The 25,000-nt window shown below is 36.8% G+C and overlaps 1 protein-coding gene across 1 annotated transcript in view; it reads right to left on the bottom strand.

Moving 5' to 3' along the window:
- The window catches only part of LOC136842443 (carbonic anhydrase 2-like), a 312,927-nt gene that overhangs the window by 8,575 nt on the left and 279,352 nt on the right, over nucleotides 1-25,000 (bottom strand). Inside the window, exons 2-6 of the mRNA XM_067109786.1 lie at nucleotides 9,119-9,172; nucleotides 7,802-7,966; nucleotides 7,363-7,501; nucleotides 6,702-6,874; nucleotides 5,707-5,867 (exon numbers count right to left, since the gene is read on the bottom strand). Of these exons, the coding sequence (XP_066965887.1) occupies nucleotides 5,707-5,867; nucleotides 6,702-6,874; nucleotides 7,363-7,501; nucleotides 7,802-7,966; nucleotides 9,119-9,172 (692 nt within the window). The remainder of the gene's footprint in view (nucleotides 1-5,706; nucleotides 5,868-6,701; nucleotides 6,875-7,362; nucleotides 7,502-7,801; nucleotides 7,967-9,118; nucleotides 9,173-25,000) is intronic.

The following is a 25,000-nucleotide window of genomic DNA, read 5'->3' as shown; positions in this document are numbered from 1 at the left end:
TTAACTTCTCTGATTGTTTATTTAACTTCGCTGTTTGTTTATTTAACTTCGCTGTTGTTTATTTAACTTCGCTGTTTGTTTATTTTTCTCTGCATTTGTTTCACCGTTCTTTGTAGTGAGGAGACGCGTGTGTTTGTGTGTTGGTTTAATTTTGGAGATTGCAGGTTCTATGTTGATTATTTTTCATTAATAAAAGAGGAAAAAAGTTAGTGTTAAATGTTAGTTTTCAGAAGTTAGGCCAACTTGGTCATGTTAATGTGCCGTTGGATATTTAACCTCTATTTTTTGTTAACCTGTTTTAACATATTTATCATTAAAGTATATAAAACTCCTTTATTCTAACAACAGGATTAATACAATACATATATTCAAGGAGTCAAAAGAGATAAAATATCGTAATTTCCTTATATAAACGTGGGAAAGTTAGCATATTTTATGAGATATATATTTATCAAATAAACATTACTTGATTAAACATCACTATTTCGAACAAAAAAATTCATAATACATAAAAGATGACACGATTAAACATTGGCATTTCCGAACATAAACATTCATATCGAACATGACAGGATTTTACATATTCACATTAAAAAAAAAAAAACATTTATTTCCGACAAAGAAAAAAGTTGACAAAAAAAAACATGGATGGTTTCTCTGAGCTTGGACTTAAAATCTATGGTAGCGATCAGCATTGCAGGTTTTTCTTGCAATGTGGATTACAAATGCGTGTGTGTTTTTTTCTTTGACACTTTGGGAATGTTGGTTGACACTTTAAATAATTTTTTTTTTTTTTTTTTGTTTTGTTCCTTCCTTGTATTGGGTCGCTAATTCAGAAGAAGAAGAAGAAGAAGAAGAAGAAGAAGAAGAAGAAGAAGAAAGGATGATGAGACAAGAGACTGTGACAGATATAATGAAAACGAGTCTAGAAAGGATGATGAGGAAAGAGATAGCGACAGAGATAATGAAAAGATAATGAAAAACGGGGCGAGAAAGATAGTGAGATGATAAACAGAAGAAGATAAGATTAATGAGAAGATAAAATGAAATAAACGAGAGAGGAAGAAGTTAACAGAAGGCTTGATGAAAAAATATCAGATTGATGACTATGATGAGGATGATGATGATGGTGATGAAGATAATGGTGGTGATGATGATGATGATGGTGAAGATTGTAATGATGATGATGATGATGAGATGATGAGTAAAAGACGCCAGCTGAAGAAAGAACAAAATAGAGATTGAGAAATTCGAAAACCGTAAATATATAGACGGAAGTTATAATAAAAATATATCGGTTACAAGGGTCAGAATCTGGAAGAATATTAAACTTAAGAAAATCAAGATATGAGAAGTGAGCATTTGAAACAAAACTCTATGAATTAAACAAAAACAAAAAAATTGTTCTGAATGAAACTCTACAGTTGTACATACCAAAAAAAAAAAAAAAAAAAAAAACTTGTTTGATTTTTCGAAATGGAACCACAAAGTATCCAATCTACGGTTCAGCTACACTACTATATATATATATATATATATATATATATATATATATATATATATATATATATATATATATATATATATATATATATATATATATATATAATAATTTTTGAAAGAAACTCGACAGTTGTAAACACAAAATATTCGATCTAAGTTTACACTACTCATATATATATATATATATATATATATATATATATATATATATATATATATATATATATATATATATATATATATATTTGAACCGTAAGGCCGAAAATCCTTAGTTATTAGTGCAAGCAATGACTCTTCTGGGAGTGTATCTGTTCCTGGCGTAGAGCTTGCGGTTTCCCAGAGGCTGTACTGGGCGGTAGTTGTTGATGAGTGTGTCCAGTTCGTCATCGTGGAGGCTTCTGAAGTCAAGCAGCTGAAATAGCAGGAAATAACTGAGTATTGTTTAACCTGTCATAGATCTAAAAGCTCTTTTGATTAGTTTTTTTTTCATGTATTTCACAGCTTTGATCATATGTCATATATCTTGGGTTGGTGATAGATAGTTATGTATAAGGATGTTCGTGTTTGCTCATGTTCATGCATTCCTAAATATTAAAACGTAAATATTTTTTAATATCCTGTTCACTATACCACGGGAATAACTTACACCCAAGGGGAAGTTATAACTAAGTTAAGTATACCTTAGTCTAACCAGACCACTGAGCTGATTAACAGCTCTCCTAGGGCTGGCCGGAAGGATTAGATTTATTTTACGTGGCTAAGAACCAATTGGTTACCTAGCAACGGGACCTACAGCTTATTGTGGAATCCTTATAAGTGCCTCGTCACCAGTGGGATTCGAACTGCTACCTGGGTTTAGAAAGAATTACATACAGTGACTTCGACCACTGAGCCATCAAGTGATTCAGTGGTCAGAGTAACTGTACATCGTTGTTTCTGAACTAGGCAGTGGTTCGAGTCCCTCTGGTGAAGAGGTACTTATTTGTTATAATTCCCCTTGGGTGCATGTTATTCCTGTGGTGGAGAGAACTGGAACTGGATATTAAAAGGCATTTGTGACTTGCTTAACATTTACGAATATAAAAAATGTCACGATGCATGTGAAAAAAATATTCATGCATGTGTACAGATTATGATTATATATGTATGTATAATATATAATATATATATATATTGTGTATGCACAGATCAACTTAAGGAATATATATATATATATATATATATATATATATATATATATATATATATATATAATTATATATAGTATGTACTATTCCTCAAGTTGATTTGAGCGCACACAAATGTATGTGTATGTATGGTATATCTGTATGTATGCATGTCTGTATGTATGTGACGAAAGGTAGGGAAGTTCTGTAAGTAAAGGGAATAGGTAAGAATGTAAAAATAAATAAAAATAAATAAGATACCAAGTTATGGACAATTAAAAAGCTGGGCTTATATCTCTACTTGCTTAGCTAGTTTATATATACAAATTATGGTTTATATATATACAAATTATATATACATATTATAGGATCACTCATTTCACTTTTGCAATGTATTAAGTCTTCAAAAAATTATATAGGATTATATTTGGATATAACATTAACTAGCTGACTCTTGTAACAGCTACAGACAGCTAAAAAAAACTGCAGATTACATTTCTCAAGACAATGAAAGTTTTAAAACCACTATTTAGGTGACTGTATTCCATGAAATATATGAATGTACTGGAAGCTAAAATTTTACAAAAATAAATTAACAGGAAATAAATAAAGCAGTGGATCTAATCTACCGTTGGGGAAAATGCTACTGGTCAAAAGTAGCAAGAAAAGGAACACAAGCCAGATAAGAAAATAAAAAAAAAAGATAAAAATATAGCTAGTACCATGCAAGGGGCAGCCATGCAGAGCATGCAAAAACAACAGTTGAGATCAAAATATATCTTGCATTTGGGTCAGTTATTGGTAAGTGGCAGTACATAAAGGCGCGATTTGCGTTAGTTGGGTACGTATGGGTCACTGCAGGGTATTAGTATTTCGTGTCTTTCGTCGTTGGCTGCGGCTCCAAACCTTAGTTCAGACCACTGGGCATTTCTTTGATGCACCATCTTACTCTCCAAGGCTGGGTCTTTGATAACAAATTAAAAAAAGACATCTTATTAAGTACACCTCTGAGGAATAGGGCGTGTCATTGCCTTGTTCAAGATCAGGGAACACTGTTCTACCCTTCAGGTCTGATTAAGGGTAATGGGGGTGTTTGGGTCAAAAAATGACTTTTCTTGATGACCTGGACGGGTCATGCAAAGAAGCCTGTTAACATCAGGAAAAACTGTCCTTCTTATAAGGGTTTTGGGGTAAAAAATTGGTGTTGTTTGTGGACTAAGAAGTTGCACAACTTCTGAGACCAGGAAACACTGTCCTAGCCATGAGACCTGGTCAGTGACTCAGAGGGTGTTCAGGTCACCGGACACCCATTTATTTGGGATGGGAGGAGTACCAGGGCATCCCCAATCATCCTTTGAGACCAGGAAACACTATCCCCCACACAGGATATCGTTAAGGACCTGAGGGTTTTTCGACTAACAAGGCACCCTTTGAAGACCAGGACATTTTTCAATAAACTTTAAAGTCAGGAGCCTCTGCCAAAGTCACAGGGTTAAGTTAAGGGTAATAGGTTGGTGGTTGGGGGGTGGAGGGGAGGTTTGTCCTAGTTGTCATAGCATAAACATTCAGTAAGTGATTACCTTTTATTTTTTCTCTTACTTACCCATGTATGTAAAAAGTTTTCTTTCCCCTCCTGGTAGTGTCAAGTTCCTTCCCCGCAGGTCCGTCGAAACTTTTTATTCTTTTTTTTCTGACGTGTCCAGAGATCTTGTTTTCAGTCAGTTTTTTGCTGTTGTTCGCTAATTTATTTAATTTTTTTTTTTTATTTTTTTAGCTGCCACCGTTTACTAAATCGCTATAGTCGTCTTTCAATCTAAGGCACTACGATTTTGAGAACAGATTTGTATTTTTTGGCGATTTCGTACACAACGGTCACCACACAAGCGAAGTATTAATTTTCCTGGCGCGACTTGCAGTATTAAACTTCAGTTAAAGCGTCGTCTTACTTTATAAGCCCGGTTTTTTTTTTTTTTTTTAGCAATCTTATTGGTTTATTGTTACTCGAAACACAAAAGCAGTTAATGCTGTCGCGAAGACAAGTTAAAAACTGAAGAAAATGTGTAGAATTAGTGACGTCGTGTCGGTAATGGCTTCCGTGACAACCGCACAAAAATACAAGGAAACGAAACAAGAACACAACACAGAAACAAATACGTTGTAAGAAACAAAAATCCGCCACCGTTAACACAATTCTAAGCCGCTTAGGTCCTGAAGAAACAACTTAATTCTGAAAGCATTTGATGAGAAACCTTGATAAAAACGTAATATCTCTTTTAGGTCTAATTCTAGAGAACAAAATACAGATGAGAGGAACCTTGTTTCCCGTCTACACACACAATAAGCATTTGTCCAACACCTTGCACACAACATGGAAAAAGTGACAAACTACCACAACTATTATTTAGAACTATTATTGACCTAATATCTAATATTTTAGGGAAAAAATATGTTCACCCACACGCTGTGCAACAAAACTGTCACCAAAACAGTGCAGTGGAAAAGCCAAAACATAAGTATATTCTCTAGTAAGTAAAGTCTGGCGTTGCTCTTTCGAGCAAGAGCCCGTTCTGGCAAGAGACCAGCTCAATTCAACAACATACAACAAGTTTTTGGGGTTTTTAACATTTTTCATTTCTTGTTTTCATCAGGTCTGACAGAGGTGGTGATACTATGCTGTCTTTTCCAGCATTCTCTGATTTTATTTTTCTCTAAATTCTTGCTTTTTTCACCGTAACTTCTTTCAAGAGGCTACTTTTTAAATAATGTTACAGAGGAGATATTACTACTTTTTTTTCAATAGTGTAAGTACAAATACTTCTATTGTTACTGTACTATGACTCAAAGCCCTGTTGTTTATTACCTCAAACGAAAATCGTGACTGCTATCATTACTGTTATATTATGATTGTTACAGTGAAAAAAGCTCATGATCTCTCTTCCACCTCTTTCACCATCTATTGTAACCTTTCTTCAACCTTTGAATCTTGTCCAGGAAAACCTCCCGACGTGATTACCTGCCTGACGGAACACCCACTCACCTGCTTCTCAGAGACTGGGATGGCGTTGGCGAAGACTGTCCAGGTGACAACCTCGTTGCAGGTTGGGGTGGTGAGAGATCCCTCGTAGCGGTAGAACTTCTCCAGGTTGCTGGGCAAGAAGGCACGGAGTGGGTAGCTGGCAGCTACGTTGGCGAACATACCTGCGGTGAAGGGACTCTTATGCTTGTGGGTTCGGTAATAATATTACTTTTAGAAGGCAGAAGCAGTCTGTGATAAACGTGCTTTGTGGCATCAACTTTGTGTCCTTGTATGGCCTTAATTTTAGCCCTGTTTGTAGTGCTGTAGTACTTTAAAAATACCAGACCACTGGACTAGAGTGTGAGTTGCAACTTATTTGCCTTAAGCAGCCTAGGCTTCAATGCCATGCAGTCAAGTGCCAAAGTTAAACTAGATAAATTTATAAGCCACGAGGCTCTAAAATCTAGTAGCCTAAACAGACAGGTCATACCACCAAGTTTTTGATCTTAGACCAGTAAATTTATTGGCCCAGTGGCTCTGAAACATAGTAACAAATGCGTATGCAAAAGAACTTTTTTTTTTTCGATGTATTAGCCCTAAAATTAAGCTTCGAGGCTTGAATTAACGAACTTATGAGGTCATATGGCACTGAAATAATGTAGCTTGCAATTCAAAAGATTAGGTTTTAAGGCATAGCTGAGCAAGTGACTGACAATAAGGCCCCAGCCAGCCTAGGATGCAGTAACAAAGGGAACTTACTGTGTCATCAGACACAAAAACAAACTAGATCTTCATGAGCACATGACTAATTAGTACTGTGTCACTGGACAACTGACTGGATATAAAGACTGGATTATTCCAGCCTACAGTGTTGTATGACTTAAGTTTAGATTTGTAAATAAGTAAAATGCATCTAAAAACGGCTGCAATTTTGGCATTCTGTCTTATAAAATTAACTTTACAAAGTTTCTCAATACATCTAGAACTGATACAACAGAGGTCATGCGGACTCGCACCTGATTCAGTGATATTTGTGAGAGTGGACACAAGAGGAGTGAGGGCAGGGTTGTCAGTTTCAGAGACCTCCAGCATGACGCCCAGTACAGCCAAACCGTCGGCCTTGGCAACAGCGTTGGCCAAGCTTCCATAAGAGCCCTTGTAGTGGACCATGTGGAGTTCCATGGGGTACCTGTAAACATAAAACCCAACTCTAGCTTTTCCATTTGCAGTGAAAGACTTCAGTAACAAAGGAGAAACGTGACAAAATGTATAACTTAAATTTGAAGTGAAGGCCTTCAGCAACAAAGGAGAAACATGACAAAATGTAGCTACTCTTTCACATTTACGGTGAAGGGCTTCAGCAACTAACATGAAATAGGACAAAATGTAACTCTTAAATTTGCAGTAGAACACTTTAGTAACAATGGAGAAAGAGGAAAAAATGTAACTAGCTTTTACATTACATCGACCAACCAAGAAACAAGACAAAATGTAGCTTTTCCATTCGCAGTGAAAGAAACAAGACAAAAATGTAACTCTGGTTTCTCGAAACAAAATGTCAACTCTGCAAATGTTTGATGTCCTCTCCAGTCGAATCTTACTCAAGTGGCAGCCAAGAGTGGTACCGAGATCAGGCGCTGCTTTCTTTTAAAAGGACAGACTGATGTCACATCTCACCTGACGCCATCGATGGTGTGCTCAGAGCCCAAGCTGGAGTCGCCTCCCCAGTGGAAGTGGAACTGGGCAAAGATGTATTCACCCTTGAGACCTCCTTGGGTGACTCTAGGAGCTGCAGGGGCGTCTATCTCTACAACAGCTGCAGGAAGAAGAACGTTAAGAATACCATGGAAAAACTATTTAATTTTCTTAAACTTGCATCATTCTTTTCAGTTTTTCACTCCTTTTAATGTGTCAAAATTGTGACTTTTACGCCTTAGCTGGTACGTCCTGTACTGATGTGTTATGTTTAGCCAACTCTTTCTGGCTAAAACTGCTCTGAAAGTCGACAAAGGCCACTTTAAAGAATTATTGTAGGTTTTACCCGGATGTGAGCCAAGTAAAATAGTTATTTAAATACATTAAAAAGAGAATTGTTGCCATAGGAAATGATCCATACCAGAATGCCCATTATTCTTGACCCTCATGCTGGTCGGTGGCTGGTCGTAATTCTTGAGAGTGAAAGGCTTCCAGTATTCCGTTTTGACGTTTCCAGTTTCGATGTTGATGGGGGACTGTCTCTTTCCAGCACACGTCGTGAACATGGATCCCCAGTTGACGGGGCCTGTTGTGGGAGGAAAGAAAATATTCAACAGAAGTTCACCCGACTACATTCAGCGTTCATGAGGGTAGACGAGCACTCGGTAACTTTATGGGGAAGTGAATTTTCTTGGGATATTCAAGAACTTTATTCCGGCGCTGAATAATCCTGATGGGTTCCGGCGCTTGGTCTTCAAGACCTAAATTTCATAATCAATCAATCAATCAATCAAGAACTTTATTGGAGGAAAGTGAATTTTTTGAGAATATTCAACAACTTCTTGTTGGAAAGTAAATTTTATGAGAATATTCAACAACTTATTTGTAGGAAAGTGAATTTTATGAGAATACTCAACAACTTCATTAGAGGCAATTAAATTTTATGAGAATACTGAAGAACTTCGTTGGAGGAAACTGGATTGTATGAAAATATTCAATAATTTCGTTGGAGGAAAGTGAATATTGTGAAGATACTCAAGAAAAGTGATTTTTATGAGAATATTCAACAACATCGGTGAAAAGGGAATTATATGAGAATATTCAACAACTTCGCTGGAAAAATTAATTTTATTAAAATATTTAACAGGTTCGTTGGTGAAGAGTGAATTTTACATAAATACTCAACAAGTTCTTTTGGGGAAAAGTAAATTTTATGGGAATATTCAACAACTCTGTTGAAATAAAAGTGATTTTTTCTTGCAATAATCAACAAATTCGTTGAAAAAGGGAAATGTTTCCAGAATCTACAATAAACAAAGTGATTTTGCAAAATACCCATCTTATGGAAAACAGATATTTTCTTAAGTACTCTGCAACTCGATGGATAAGAAATGGAATAGGTAAATTTTCTCAAATTATACTAATCACCAACAGTGGAATAGGTAAATTTTCTCAAATTATACTAATCACCAGCACTGGAATAGGTAAATTTTCTCAAATTATACTAATCACCAACAATGGAATAGGTAAATTTTCTCAAATTATGCTAATCACCAACAGAAATTTAGAAGCTTGCATAGGTCTACCAGGTGTTTCAAAACTGTACATTTAGTTTGATGGATGCCACACTTATGCCATGAACTAATATATAGCTGGGCTACAATTCAAAGAATTCCAAAGAAGAAACTACAAAAGATTACTAGTTTAGCTGCTTTATAAACTAACGCCAAAAACTAACCGTGTTGTCCAGTGTAAGTCCATGCTGGCGCACCTTCGCCACCCGCTAAGACGTCTGGAAGAAAAATTAAAGAAATGATTAGGCTTATATGTTGGAAACTTATTCTTTTCTAAGGCGAGTAACAAAATTTTGTATAAAAAAAGCTATTAAGTAAGACATCTGGAACAGAAATAAAAAAAATTAGACTTATGTATTGGAAACTTAATGTTTTCTAAAGCGAGTTACAACCTTTTGTATAAAAAAATATTAAGTAAGACATCTGGAATAAAAATAACACAATACATTAGATATAATACTGGAAACTTACAACCATATGTAAAAAGAAAAATTATTTTTCGAAGGCTATGTAAAATCATCATTATTAAGAGCATTACGCTTAAGAACACCGGGTGCAAATCAGCTTCAAAAATATGAAAGCAGAACTATGATAGACTGAAATCAATCATATACAATAATGCATTATGTACCTACGTAAGGCCGATAGAAATACAGGTGTCTGTATTTACAAACTGCAAATGTACGTCTAAATTTATGTCTATAGTAAGAAGATACAGATAAATTAGGTCGGCATACAAGGATCTGATAGACCAATAAGCCTACGTGTCCCCAGTTACGGAGCTCAATCAAGCAAAGGAGGTGAATTTATGAGCCTACCCTGAGAAGAGCTTCGAGTGGAGGGAGAAGGGGAGGTTCTGGGGAGGAGGGGTTTAGGGGGTTAGGGGCAGGTATCAGGTGGGCAGTGGCGAAACAATGGTATGAGTAACGCGAGAAACGTACTCCCTTTACCGCTATTATGTGACATTGCCGCTTCTCTCCCCCCAATCAATAGAGACATGTCTTCGCGAAATTGGGCTTCTGCCTTCGAAGACTGTCCTTTTTTGGAAGGGGGAAGGGAAGGGGAGGAGGGGCTGTTGCAAGGTTGGCGGGGGCGCAGTAAATGTCTTTCAAATGCTTGTTGTGCGTTCTTCCGGCCACAACAATATATAGAAGGAGGTGCAAAAAGCTTATTCATTCTCAACGGATCTTTACAAAGGTTCTCTCTCTTTCGGCTGTCCATCTTTGACTCTGCATTGTCTCTTTCCAACACGCGTTTATCATTTATTGCCAGTTACTTTATCTGGTTTTCTTATTCTTCATCTGTGAGAGAGAGAGAGAGAGAGAGAGAGAGAGAGAGAGAGAGAGAGAGAGAGCTGTCTCAAATACAAGCAATCTAACGTGAGCCCAGTTTTACAGGAGCGGCGCCGCGGAGTCCAACGCGATGCTATGATATCCCGTCCCAAGACAAGGCGTCAATCAGCCTCCATCGTTGGCGCATAATTCAGGGTTGTGTTTTATTTGACATGAGTACCTCTCTGAAGCCTTGCTTGACATTTCACCCCCTTGACTCAAGCGATGAGATCTGCTTGCAATAAAGCCGTCATTTTCAGAATGGTTGCAGAGTACCGGATTATACTGGATCTGATTTCGCATGGCTCACGTACGTAGTTCGGTCTATTGCCTGATTATCGGTTCGGTTTAAACCGGTTGTTTCTTAGAAATTGTCTAGCAGCGATCTTGAGAGATTGGGAGTTTGTTCGGCGGCTTGTTTATTGCATTGGGAGATTCTTGGCCTCTCGGTATTTGAGTAAAAACCCGCTTGTTTACAATAAATCGGACACTTTATTGATCTTGAAAGCTGCGAAGTTTATTTCTTGATTTGTATACTATTGCAGATTACAGGATGTGGTTTGAATGATTTGCCTTAAACTTGTTTTGGTTAAAAAAAAACCTGTACTGTTTAGTTGATAAAACCTGCAGACTTTATTTCTAAGGAATTTTGGTGTTTAGCATAGGTTTATAAGCCCGGGCTAGATAACGGTCGAAGGTTCGCCGTCCACTTGACCTTTTAAAAAATAGATAAATAAAATAAAGTCAGATAAACAGACAGATCAACCGCCTGAATGGGGAGAAGGTTATACGCATCAGGAATAAAAAAAAAAAAACAGGAATTCAGTTTTGTCTTGTTCAGGGAGATTATTCCAAAAAAAAATATTTGCAATTCAGGCGAGAGAGAGAGAGAGAGAGAGAGAGAGAGAGAGAGAGAGAGAGAGAGAGAGAGAGAGAGAGAGAGCAAAACATTAAATCCCAGGACAAACACACTGTTGTTACCGTGTTTGCAAGTCAGTTTTATCTTTAAACCAATGACAGCATGGGACTACGTTCAAAGTTAACTGCTTATTTAATTCAAAGAACGGTGGGACGCAGGCCAAAGTTCCTTGTCTAGCCCAGATCTGATGGATCAGGCATGAAAAAAAGGAAGAATGGAACAAAAATTGGCGAAGAGGCTACTATGGCAAAACTACTTTCCATTCAAAATAACTTCAAAGAAAACGTTTGCAGAGCAGTAATTGTTGTATGAGGGTTAGATCAGTAACTCTGATATCCTCGTCACGAAGAAAGAATATTTTGATAAGAGTATTTAGTCTAAATGTTTATTTTCAATGACTGAAGTTTTTAGTTTTACTTTGGATATCACTGCAGTCTTTTCAATTCAGAGGTTCATGAAAAACATTACCATATAATTACCTACTAAACAAACGTATAAATTTTAAAACTTTTTATATTGTTCCTCAATTAAACAGTTTAAAAACTCGAAGATGCTTCATAGAAGAAAAGTAAACAAAGGCCTCAAAACACAGACACACACACACACACACACACACACACACACACACACACACACACACACACACACACACACACACACACACACACACACACAAGCAGTCATGAGAGATCACGTAGCAAGGTTCGGGCCCACTTTGTCAGCCAAAATGTCTTCGCGCCTTTCTGAATGTGACTCGCCGGGTGGAGTCCAGCCCAGGGGTCCTTTCGGGAGGATCCAGCCACACCTATCGAGTGCCAAGGAAGAGAGAGAGAGAGAGAAAGAGATGAGGGTAGCAGGTTGGAGGAGTAGGAGGAGGAGCACTTCAACGCCTAAGATATTAAGTGGAAATCCAATAGAAGGGTTGGAGTGCTCTTTTCCTTAATGTTTGTCGAAGCCTGTAGAATACGATGCCGATATTTAGACCTACGGCACAAAACTGTTTATTTCCAATTTCACGAGAACCACGGCTCATTTTTGTTTTTATTTTTACTTTCCGTTTTTTTCTTGTATTTACGTTACACCAGGAATGAACATAATAGCATTATTATTATTATTATTATTATTATTATTATTATTATTATTGCTAAGGAATTCACAATGTCGTGAAAAACTGCTGTATGATAAAATTCCACAATTATTATTCTTATTATTATTATTATTATTATTATTATTATTATTATTATTATTATTATTATTATTATTATTATTAAGGAATTCACAAAGCCGTGACAAACTGTCATATCATAAAATCCACAATTATATAAATAAATTGTATTATTTATATAAAATATCAAACAAAGACTTTCGAGCACAATTATTTATACAACTGTGGATTATTATTATTATTATTATTATTATTATTATTATTATTATTATTATTATTATTATTATTATTATTATTATTATTATTACTTTAAACGTCAGCATTTACACACATCGAGCCAAAAAATTTCATTATTTTGCTAAAGAGCAAGGTGGGAATATTGTTAATAATAATAATTAATAATAATAATAATAATAATAATAATAATAATAATAATAATAATAATAATATCCTTTATTTATGCAAAGTAGAGACATTACACCACTCTCAATTTAGACACACGAGATAAAAGGATAAAAACACCAATCAGTTATTTCCAAAAAGTTGCAATAATAGTATTCATAATAAATGTAATGACAATAATAATACTGAAATAGTAGTAAAAATAATAATAGTAAAAATAAGGAAAGTGATGCACGAAATTTATAAGCCTGCAATATAACCACCATAGTTCATACCGTTACTTTTATCATGTTCCTTTCTTGATAAAAAAAGAAGATAATTATTGCGTTTCAGTGACCTAGTATCACAGACCGAATCAGGTCAGCAGCGTGAGTGACCTCGTTCTAATTTCCTCACTGCTAGGCCCAGTGGTCAAAATCGTATCCCATTTATTTCACAACAGTTTCTGTTTTCTGAAGCAAGCAACGAACAGTTGCAGCTCCCGAAATACGCCTAAGGCCATATGAGGTCACTTGGGAAAGTGACCTCTAAGATTTGTAACGATCATTTAGAGAATTTCTGTTTTTTTTTTTCTACGGTAGGGTGTGTCGCTTTAAATAGTTTTTTTTTTTTTTTTAGGCTTATCGTTGATTATTTTGGGATGAGATTGTGCGAGAAGAAAGTAAAATTCCTACATATGTGCTTAAGAAGCTTTCAGCATCAGAAGGGCCTCTCGGCACAAGAATTTTTGAGTTATAAGCCATCAAAGTTTTGGAAATTCAACCTGCTCTAATTTCTTCACATTTCAAGATACAAAGTTGAATTTTGTATGAGACGAAGTATTTGCGATCAGGAACAGAACAGTACGCATAAAAAAAAAAATTATAGTTCAACCCCACCCCTTTCCTGGGAAAAAGGGTGGATTATTTTAAAGCTCATCAGGCGAAAAACCCCATTTTCAAAAGTTAATGCTGAACTGATATTATATATACATATATATATATATATATATATATATATATATATATATATATATATATATATACATATATATATATATATATATATATATATATATATATATATATATATATATATATATATATATATATTAGTTAGTTGAGTCCAGAGGTCCACGTCTGACCTACGCCCTATCATAAAATATCACAAGTCCTGGCCTTAGCGTAAGACCCATGCTGTCAAAAGGTTGTGTTGAGTGCGGGAGAATTCTTGAGTGATGTCTCCTCATGTGTCATTATAATGACATCGTTGAAGCAACCAAGCCTTTTAGGTGTATGGGGGGCTAACGTTGTGGAAGGTTTCTGCACGTAAGGTTCTTCCACGATTTGACAGTTGAAAGTATGAGTGTGTATGTATGTATGTATGTATGTATGTATTATTTATATATATATATATATATATATATATATATATATATATATATATATATACATATACAGTATAATATATATTGTATATATATGTATACTTGTATATATACACATAGTATATACAGTATATAAATTATATATATAAAGAGTATACATATAAATATATACATATATATATATAATATATATATATATATATATATATATATATATATATATATATATATATATATATATATATATATATATATATATATATATATATAGTGTGTGTGTGTGTGCGTGTATGATATTATTGAAAATAAGAATTAATAATGACGAGAAAAAAATATATATATATCCCCTGGAAGAAAAGGTTATCTGAAATAACTGAAATGAAGTGACAAATCTTCAGTTCTATATTTCTTCTTCTTTGAGGTTATGAAAGGACGAGAGAAATCTTATCATTTCTGTTGAATCGGCAATCTTTTTATTTTGTGGTGTCTATGTTTTAATTTGAGATCGGACCACGAAAAATAGCTGCTGTGTTGAAGGGATTATTAATAATCGCTAAGAAATGTATTTATAAAGAACAACATACGGTTATCTAAAGAAGATAAGAGAATGAAAATGAAATTAAAAAATGAGAATATTCGTATTCACAAAAATTTATTTTATTTTTCTTCTTTTCTCCTTCTCGATGAAGAGAAGTGGATAGAAAGACGGATGGCGGATGTATGAGAGAGAGAGAGAGAGAGAGAGAGAGAGAGAGAGGGTCAGCAAAGTCAGAAGTGGCATAGAAAACGTAGCATATATAATCCCCGAAATAAAAATTAAGTCAACCCATGTCCTTTACGATTTCACTTTTTTCCTTTCCAACAAAGAGTGGGTATAGGAGAGAGGGACGAATGGCGGACACAAGAGAAGCCAGAGATAGAGAAGGGAGGGGAGGATAGGGAGCAAGGGGGTGGGGGAAGAGGAAGGGGTTGAAAGGATCTTGATGGATTAGGAGCGAACAAGCTTGCAAGATCTCTCAAGGCGGATTGTTGGAGTCTCATTAAAAGCAAATGGCAGGATGACTGACATCGGGAGAAAGCAGCCCAGACCGACGTTTTAGATGGATAAGGGTCCTCCTGAAAAATACGGGGTGGGGTGGGGAGGGAAGAGACAGAGAGAGAGAGAGAGAGAGAGAGAGAAGAGAAGGGGTAGGGGAAGGAGGATGTTTCTGAGTGGAAAATTTAATAAGCGATTAAGACCAATAGAGGGAGGTAAAGATTGTGTGTGTGGTTGTTGGTTTGAGAGAGAGAGAGAGAGAGAGAGAGAGAGAGAGAGAGAGAGAGAGAGAGAGAGAGAGAGAGAGAGCGGTGGGGGAAGGAGGACGTTTCTAAGTGGAAAATGTAATAAGTGATTAAGATGAATAGAGATAGGTAAAGATTGACAGAGAGAGAGAGAGAGAGAGAAAGGTGGGGGCGTTGGAAAGGAGGACGTTTCTGAGTGGAAATGCAATAAGCGATTAAAATGAATAGAGGTAGGTAAAGATTGGCTGAGAGAGAGAGAGAAAGGGGAAGTGAATGAGTGGAAGTGGGATGTTTCTGAATGGAAAATGTAATAAGATAAGCGATTAAGATGCATAGAGGAAGGTAAACACCGAGAGAGAGAGAGAGAGAAAGAGAGAGAAAGTAAGGTGTGAGGGGTCGGGCGATGTTTTCGAGTGGAAAATGTCATAAGTGAATGAGATGATTATAGAGGTAGGTAAAGATTTGCTGAGAGAGAGAGAGAGAGAGAGAGAGAGAGAGAGAGAGAGAGAGAGAGAGAGGGGGAATAGGGGAAGGAGAATGCTTCTGATAGGAAAATGTAATAAGCGATTAAGACCAATAGAGGTAGGTAAAGATTGTGTGTGTGTGTTTGAGAGAGAGAGAGAGAGAGAGAGAGAGAGAGAGAGAGAGAGAGAGAGAGAGAGAGAGAGAGAGAGAGAGAGGTGTGAGGGGTCGGGGGATGTTTTCGAGTGGAAAATGTCATAAGTGAATGAGATGATTATAGAGGTAGGTAAAGATTTGCTGAGAGAGAGAGAGAGAGAGAGAGAGAGAGAGAGAGAGAGAGAGGGGGGTAGGGGAAGGAGAATGCTTCTGAGTGGAAAATGTAATAAGCGATTAAGACCAATAGAGGTAGGTTACGATTGGCTGAGAGAGAGAGAGAGAGAGATTGAAATAAAAAAATAGTAACTTTAAGTACTAAGGCAGAGGAATAACAGCGGCAGTTACAAAAACCGAAGCCGTAATAACAATAATAACAAAATTGAACAGGGCAACCGACGACCGAAATGATATACCATAGGGCTAATTCCCAAGAAGAATATAAAAAAAGAATAAAAGAAGAAGAAGAAGACGAAGAAGAGGAAGAGTAGAGAAGAAAAGGTAGTGACTGGTCCGCCCATTCAGTGTCGCATCTCATCATTCTTAGCCTCATCATCACACTCACACACACCCCCCCTCTCTCTCTCTCTCTCTCTCTCTCTCTCTCTCTCTCTCTCTGTATTTTATGTTGTACCCCATTTTTATTTTACGTCAACATTTTCTCTCTCTCTCTCTCTCTCTTCTTCTATTTTTTATCTTGCATCCCCTTTGTTTTCCATCAACATTCTCTCTCTCTCTCTCTCTCTCTCTCTCTCTCTCTCTCTCTCTCTCTCTCTCTCTCTCTCCCCCATATTTATGCTTCTGCACCCTTGACCAGACAGAAATATTTTGCCTTATTTGGGGACTCTTTCGGTATATACTCGTATATAATGGCAGATTTTTCTTGATTTTGTTCGTCATATTTTTATCAGTAAATCGATATATCTGATTTACATCAAACCTTGTATAATCACAAACACAATCTATTTCCATATCACTCAAAGCTAGGGAAACAAACAGACACGGAAATAAACAGAGGGAGCTGTGTTTGAAAAAACAAAACAAAAAAAACTCATTACCCCGATAATCAGAAATCATTGTTTTTGAGACAAAACAAAAGGGCAATAAAAAATGAGAAATCAGACGTCAGATAATACGAGTACAATAATTATTAATACAAAAGTTGATCATGGGAAAATATGCTAAATATATCGATAAATATGGAAATATTCAAGCAAAATTGTAGATAACGATAGAATATGTTTAATGACAAGGGCGTTTATAAAATCATTTTGTAATTGACTTATCAACAAAAATACGCAAACACAGAACTGTATATCTGTGTATACATATATGTATTAAATATATATATATATATATATATATATATATATATATATATATATAATGTAATTCTGGTAAAAGTGACCAGTAGATTCTACATATATATATATATATATATATATATATATATATATATATATATATATATATATATATATATATATATATATATATATCTATTCGGTATAAGAAATATTGTAATATTATAATGATTGAATGAATACATTAATGATTAATTAAATCTATTCATGATCACGTATATTGACGAAGAATAAATTTAATGATGAAACCAAGTAGCGCATATGTAAGTACATTAACGAACAAAGAATATGACAATAAAGTATTCACTGAATAAACACGTCCTCAATAAAACGAATGAATGCATAATTACCTTTCAAAGTACCTGGAAGGAAATTACCTAATGTTGATTAATGTGGAACGCCAAATCCACTCACTCGCTGAATAAACAGATTCACAAGGGGTCTCGGCTGTCACCTTGGCACCGGTGCCACATATAATGATAATCTCATCTCGGGACCATGCGTTATGGCACCTCTGGGCGGGACCTCTTAGCCCCGAATATTGTACCTCGGGGACCATTACGCTTAGCAAAAGCTAGAGATATTACGGCCAGAATAAAAAAAAATAAAGAAAAAAAAAATGTTTTTGTTCGTTGGATTTTTGTGTGTGTTTTTTTAAGCAGTTATCGAGGATCTATTATATATATCTAGCTATATATTATATATATATAATATATATATATATATATTATATTGTATATAAATATATTTATATATTATATTGTATATAAATATATTTATATAATATCTATATATACATTTATACTTATATATACATGTATATATATGTAAATATATACTTTATATATATATTATATTATATATATATATATATATATATATATATATATATATATATATATATATATATATATATTATTAATATAGGTGGCTCCAGAGTAAAGCAAGACAACAGGCATCCTGTACCTCTTGTAGATACTCCTTTCAAACCTGAGAGAGAGAGAGAGAGAGAGAGAGAGAGAGAGAGAGAGAGAGAGAGAGAGAGAGAGACTTCCTCTCCCATAACATCAAGCATAGGTCAAGTTGAAGGATTAGGAAACCTTTTGTGAAATTACGAGAAACCCCATATCTGGCGGAAAATTACCCCCACCCTTGGGAAAGGGGGGGAGGGACAACAGATATGGGAGGGATTGAGGGGGGGGTGTCCTCTCTAATAGCTCGTGGGGTGGGTAGGAGGGGACTCGGTTGGTCCAACGGGAACGAGCAAGGGTTTGGATGGGATTGGTTAGGGGGAGGAGGGGAGGAGGGGGTGGGCAGAAGTTTTCCCCAGTGGGTGAGGAGGGAGAGGAAGGGCCCCGACCTGGGAACAGGGGGGTGGTGGGAGGAGAGGGAGAGTTTGTTTTCTTCCTAAATGAGATTACTTCCCTTCTCGTTAATTCCGTGTGGTTTCGAGAGCCGTGTAAACTGATACTTATCATACATCATATTCTTGAGTTTTTAAAATCTTGTTCTTTGTTAAAAATGTATCTTTTAAGCAGTTAGAGGGGATCCTTATGTACGCCTTTCTTTCTCCCTTACGTACAAGGCCTAGAATGTACATTTCAAAAAAATTAATAAAAAATGTAAATATAAAAAAAGAGAAATGACAACGAATTTTTTTTTAGTAGACCTATACCCAGAGTTCGTCCCATTTCTCAACGATAGGTTGCCACGGCACGATAATGATGAAGCCTTCAGAGTTGTTGGATGTTGTGGCTATAGTAGGTATGGATGAGTTTCATAAAGGAACTCTTCCATGTCTCTCCATCCTTGCCTGGGGATCAGACCCTAAAGCTCTCTCTTTGTTGGACGGAGTAAAATGCATGCTAGACGTAGAGGGTTATATATATATATATATATATATATATATATATATATATATATATATATATATATATATATATATATAATACAGACATAAAATATATATATATATATAATACAGACATAAAATCTCTTTACTGTAGGTATTCTGATAACATGGTACTAAATATCCAGAGATATCAAATATCAGTGCTATTACGTATGTATGTAAATCACAGATCTGTCTAAACAATAGAAATGATTATCTTTCAATAAAAAAAAGACAAAGAAGTCTCTCAATAAATGACGCTGAGAACCAGAACGACAGGACTGATCGAACGTCACAAAAATGTCAGAACGGAAAGTAATAATGGTCTATCATATGGCAATGCTCTTCTTTTCTTAGACGCAGTCATACGCACGCACTAAACCTCTCTCTCTCTCTCTCTCTCTCTCTCTCTCTCTCTCTCTCTCTCTCTCAACCCTCACGGGCAAAAGTAAAAAGAAATAAACTGATGACATCAACGCGTCTCTTAAAATGTATTTACACATATAGTTCAGTATCGCGACTCATCGAAAAAAATCCATTACGTGGAGACAGAGAGAGAGAGAGAGAGAGAGAGAGAGAGAGAGAGAGAGAGAGAGAGAGAGAGAACGTCACACTTTTTCATGCCACTGGAAATGAAAATCATAAGCGTAACGACAGCAGCAGTGCAACGCAAGTTAGATGTCAATCACTCAGTGAACTGTAATATTTATAGGTCTGTACAATCTGAAGTGAGGCCGATGGAGTTGGCAACTAGAGACTTTTAAAAACTGCATTTACCAAAAAAGATTAATCAAAATAATTTCCTATATTTCTGACCGAGATAATATTATTATTTTGTAACTTTGGTTGAATTAATATAATATTTATTTGTGTTAGAAACGGGAAAAAATATTCAGAGTACAAAAATAAATAAAAAAATACTTGTCAAAAAAAGACAAGCATCACTAGAGTACATGAAGTAAGAACATGAGAGAGAGAGAGAGAGAGAGAGAGAGAGAGAGAGAGAGAGAGAGAGAGAGAGAGGAGCTTCCCTTCTCCCAAGAGATTGGCAATACAGTACACCTGTTAGCATTATTTTACCGGATACGACGCAACGATAGATGTATGTCACCCCATATTTTGGGGTCCTTGAAAATAGTACCAGGTGAGAGGGGAGAGTTCCCGTAGATTACAAAGGTTACTCACGTTTACGTACACACAAAAACGTACATAAAAACTGGATTCGTTACACAAACACGTACATAAGTCTATTGGAAACCTACGTATTTGAAAACCAGCGAGTATCGCTTACAATAGGAGATACTACTTATAAAAACTAGCTTGTAGCACTTTCCAGCAGGAGATGCTGTTAGAGAGAGAGAGAGAGAGAGAGAGAGAGAGAGAGAGAGAGAGAGAGAGAGAGATGAAGGGAAAAACAGAGAGAGAAGAGAGAGGGAAAAATTCTGAGGGGCTGTTTCTGCGCGGCGGTACGGCCCCGCGGGACCAATGAGCGATCACATAACTCAGTTTTAAACTTGTCCAATCCCGAGCCGCGTACCATCCGAGCCGAGTCGCCTAAGGCCGTAATGATGGTGTGGTGAGGGGGAAAAGAAGTGTGGGGAGAGAGAGAGAGAGAGAGAGAGAGAGAGAGAGAGAGAGAGAGAGAGAGAGAAGGTGACAAAGTAGAACTAACACAGGTAACCAGACTGGTCCTACAATGTTTATGGAGGAAAAAACTGTAACGCTTTTGGGAAATATTTAAGAAAATGTGTGAAATGTGGAGAGAGAGAGAGAGAGAATTTTAAAATCATACACTTGATTCATTTCGGTGAATTCGACTAGTATGCGAGTTTAGACAGAAATAATAATCGAAAACAGAACATGTGAATCATTCAGCAAACAGTTTAGGTGACTTTAAATGGTTAGGCATACACACCGGTTATAGGGTACAAAAAAAAAAAAAATTTTTTTCTCCATAAACGCTAATTTTTCACTATTCCACAAAGTATGTAATTTATCTTCCATGAAATGGATAAGGAAATCAATAATCATGTTCAATAAAGCCGTCTTTGATGTAACTCATGTGAATATACCTTCTGAAAAATATTCAGCCTATAGATTAGTACCATATACAAAGACCCTCAGTAATGCCTCTAGGGGATTGCATTAGGCATAGTTACAAGACTGATTTCCGAGTTAAAGAAGTACTTAACTTTGGGCATAGTTAAAATAGTCAATTGCATACCAAGGAAGATCTGTACTCACTAGAAGTTGTTCAAAAAAGAATGTTTGATTGACAATACTTTCCTTTGGCTGGGCCAGCCACTGCAGGAAGCCAGTCACTGTGGTAAGACTTACTCACGCTGTGATACAAGAAAAAAGGTTAGTCAAGGTTTCGGATATTTTGGGAGAACAAGAGGTCGAGCAACCGGAAACTGAACCTAATTTAAGTTAGGGCTTAGGCCTAACACCAGCGCTAAATGACCTCACATGTCCTAGCGTTTGGCCTATGGCCTAAATTTTATATTACACTCCAATCCTTAGGCCTAACTGTACCAATTAAAATTTTGTTTATCCACATTTCTTCCATATGCAACAGAGATAGTAAGTCAGAAATAGCAAGGCATTGGACCACAAAAACCCTCTAATGTATCATTACAACCTCATCCTTAAGCTTACGAGCATCTAGACTCTACTCCCCCAACGTGGAAAATCCTCACAAGGTTTAAAATCCCTTCGGAAACCTCCGCAGTTTTGGATATTACGGAGACGATTATGAACCGTAAATCACATCGCGTCTCGTAGTCATGTGAATGAGGAATTCCTCGTGTGCCTTAATCCGCTCTTGTGTGCCCTATAAAGGGATATTAACGAGGTTAAGTGTCTCAGGTCCTCCGTGGAGCAGCGGCAGGCCCCCGCGGATTCGAAAGTTTCAGCAGTGGCGGGTCGGGAGGCCTCTCTCTGTCTCTCATCTCTTACTCTCTCTTATCTCTTACCCCTATCTCCTTTTCCTGTCGATGTCTCGTTCCTTCTTCCCTGTCCTTGCGTATATTTGTCTGTCTGTCATTTTCTGTCCGCCAAAACATTCCGTTTTTCTTCTAGATCTCATCTGGTTGTTAGTTGTGTGTGTCTGTCTATATCTGTGTATCTTCCTCTGTTTTTTTTCTTTCTTCGACCTCGATATCGCCACCACTACCTATCATTCTTCCTCTTTCTCATCTATCTACCTGTCTATCCGCAAGTTCTCTCTTCCTTTCTGTCTCCTTGCCTCTCTGTAAACCCTCCCACGCTCTCTCTTTTCCTTTCTCTATCATCTGCTCACCATCTTCTAAATGAGCCGTGACAAAGCGATTTCTGGACGTGAAAAGACACCTTGTTACTCACCACTGACACTTACCTTAATTGGAAAATGCGCGTAAGTCAACGAGGCAAGTCCCTCGCATTGTATATGGCCTCAAGAAGACTCTCCTTTTTCTCTTTTTTTATTTTTATTTTTACTCCGTTTTCTCTTCTTTTGTGCTCAAGAGACGCTCCTGATAATATGTCGATTAGCTGCCAGGTGCTCTCAGTCCAGTGGGTTGCTGGTGTGCCGATTTTTATCAGATGTTTTCGTTTTGCCAATAATTTCGTACCGGTTGACTGAACATCGTGACCTTTTTGTTTTATCGAGACATTCTTGACTGACTGACTGGCCTCGAATTAGTGCTTTGACCTTGTTCGGCATCCGAGGCAAGAGTGGTTTTATTTTTCAAGGGTCCTGGTTTGAATTATGGTGAATTATAAGTGGTGCATCTTCGATCCTCTCTGCATAAGATTACTGAAAGGCCTCACTTATTTTTAGGTAATTTTTTCTATTTCAAAGTTTTCGTAAAAAAAAGTTTATTTAATATTTAACTCTTCATAATTTCCAGTCATGTACATTGTGTTTCTAAACTACTTCCATCCACCCTTAACTTTTAAAAAATTAGTTTCCTCTGATTTTTTCTTTTCCAAAATCATTTTCCTCAATATCCTTTTACTCTTCTTCCTATTCTATATCCGGGTTACGTTGAAGTCAGCTTTGACAAATGGAGCAATTGTTGTCGTTGATACTTATCTGTCAAGGATGCACAGCGTCTTGTCTTACGAGTTAACAGACAGGCATTCGCAAAAGTGTGAAAAAATGAGTTGTCATACTGGATAATAAAATACCCAAATCACACTAGACGCTAGAACACATTATCAACGAGCTAATAGAACAAGTAATTACATAGGCCTATGGAATAAACAGCATGGGAGTTAGCAGGCCCCATCATACGAGCTATCAGAATACTCCATCGTATGATCAAACGACCTTATAGAATAAAGCCAACAGAACACTCCACCATACTGATTAACAGAATACCCCAACTTCCGATCTAATAGAACACTATGCCAATAGAACACGCCACCATACTGAATCAACACTGAATACCCCAACTACCGATCAAATAGAAAACGCCACCGTACTGATTAACAGAGTACCCCGACTTCCGATCTAATAGGACACGATGCCCACACATAGCAGTTAAGAGTACCCCCAACCAAGGTATTCACGCTTGGCGCTTCCTGGTCGCCACAGCGTGAACGCGCGGGAGTTCGCAATTGCGCGGGAGTTCGCAATAAAGAAAATGTCGTGGGTCATTTTCAAGGGAAACCACTCTAAATTCGGAGTGGATTCTCAAGTCCTTCAATTCGTTTACCTTAGTAACGACTCTGCTTTTTCTTGATCTTTATTTTTATTTGTTCCTCTTGGTCTCGCTACTGTTACTACGGATGATAATAACGACGATTTAATTTTAAATAATAATGATAATGATATATTTTTAATGAAAGGGGATTATTGCTGAACAAAAATGTATGGGAGAATTGTAGAGAATTGTAACTTCCTTGCAAACATGGTATGACCCAGAAGGTTTTAGTAAACCTAGAACATCAAGACTGGTATAACTGCGCTTTAAATTTTCTTATCAAAAAGAATGTCTGTAGAGTTACCGACCATGATAAGTGAACGGGATGTAGAATTTAAAAAAAGCAACAACAGTAAGTATTGAAGGTAAACTGTTGATTTATGTTGTCAAAAAAATTGAATATGTCAGAATGAGACACTTCAAAGCAACATTAGGGCAAAGCAGGGTTTTGTGTGAGAGAGAGAGAGAGAGAGAGAGAGAGAGAGAGAGAGAGAGAGAATTAAAGCAGAGCAAGGCTTTGTGAACTTGGGACCAAGTGAATTCCTCGGTAACGAGAGAGAGAGAGAGAGAGAGAGAGAGAGAGAGAGAGAGAGAGAGAGAGAGATGTAAAGACAAAATTAAAGCAAAGCAATGTTTAATGAAGATGAGACAAGTGAATTCCACGGTACCGAGAAAGAAATAAGAGAGAGAGAGAGAGAGAGAGAGAGAGAGAGAGAGAGAGAGAACCATCCCCCCCACCCCCACACGGAAAGTGTCACTCTATCCGCGATCAGACGGGGCGGAAGTTGAAGTGGTTCACTAAGAAATTCGTAATCTTATCTCTCTTCATCTAAAAACTTCTTCCTTGTACCCTCCACTCCCCCCTGGGGCCAACCCCCTCCCCATCCATTCCCCCCTCCTGTGGGCCAACCCTCCCCTCCCCATCCATTCCCCAGAGGATACTCACCCTGTGGACCACGCCCACGTACCCCCCATCCATTCCCCTGAGGGATACCCACCCTGTGGGCCACACCCCACGGGCATC

Source organism: Macrobrachium rosenbergii, chromosome 10 (genome assembly GCF_040412425.1).
Source record: "Macrobrachium rosenbergii isolate ZJJX-2024 chromosome 10, ASM4041242v1, whole genome shotgun sequence".
Lineage (NCBI taxonomy): Eukaryota > Metazoa > Arthropoda > Malacostraca > Decapoda > Palaemonidae > Macrobrachium > Macrobrachium rosenbergii.
Note: the sequence above shows the minus strand (reverse complement) of the source record. Positions and strands in the feature narration are given on the sequence as shown.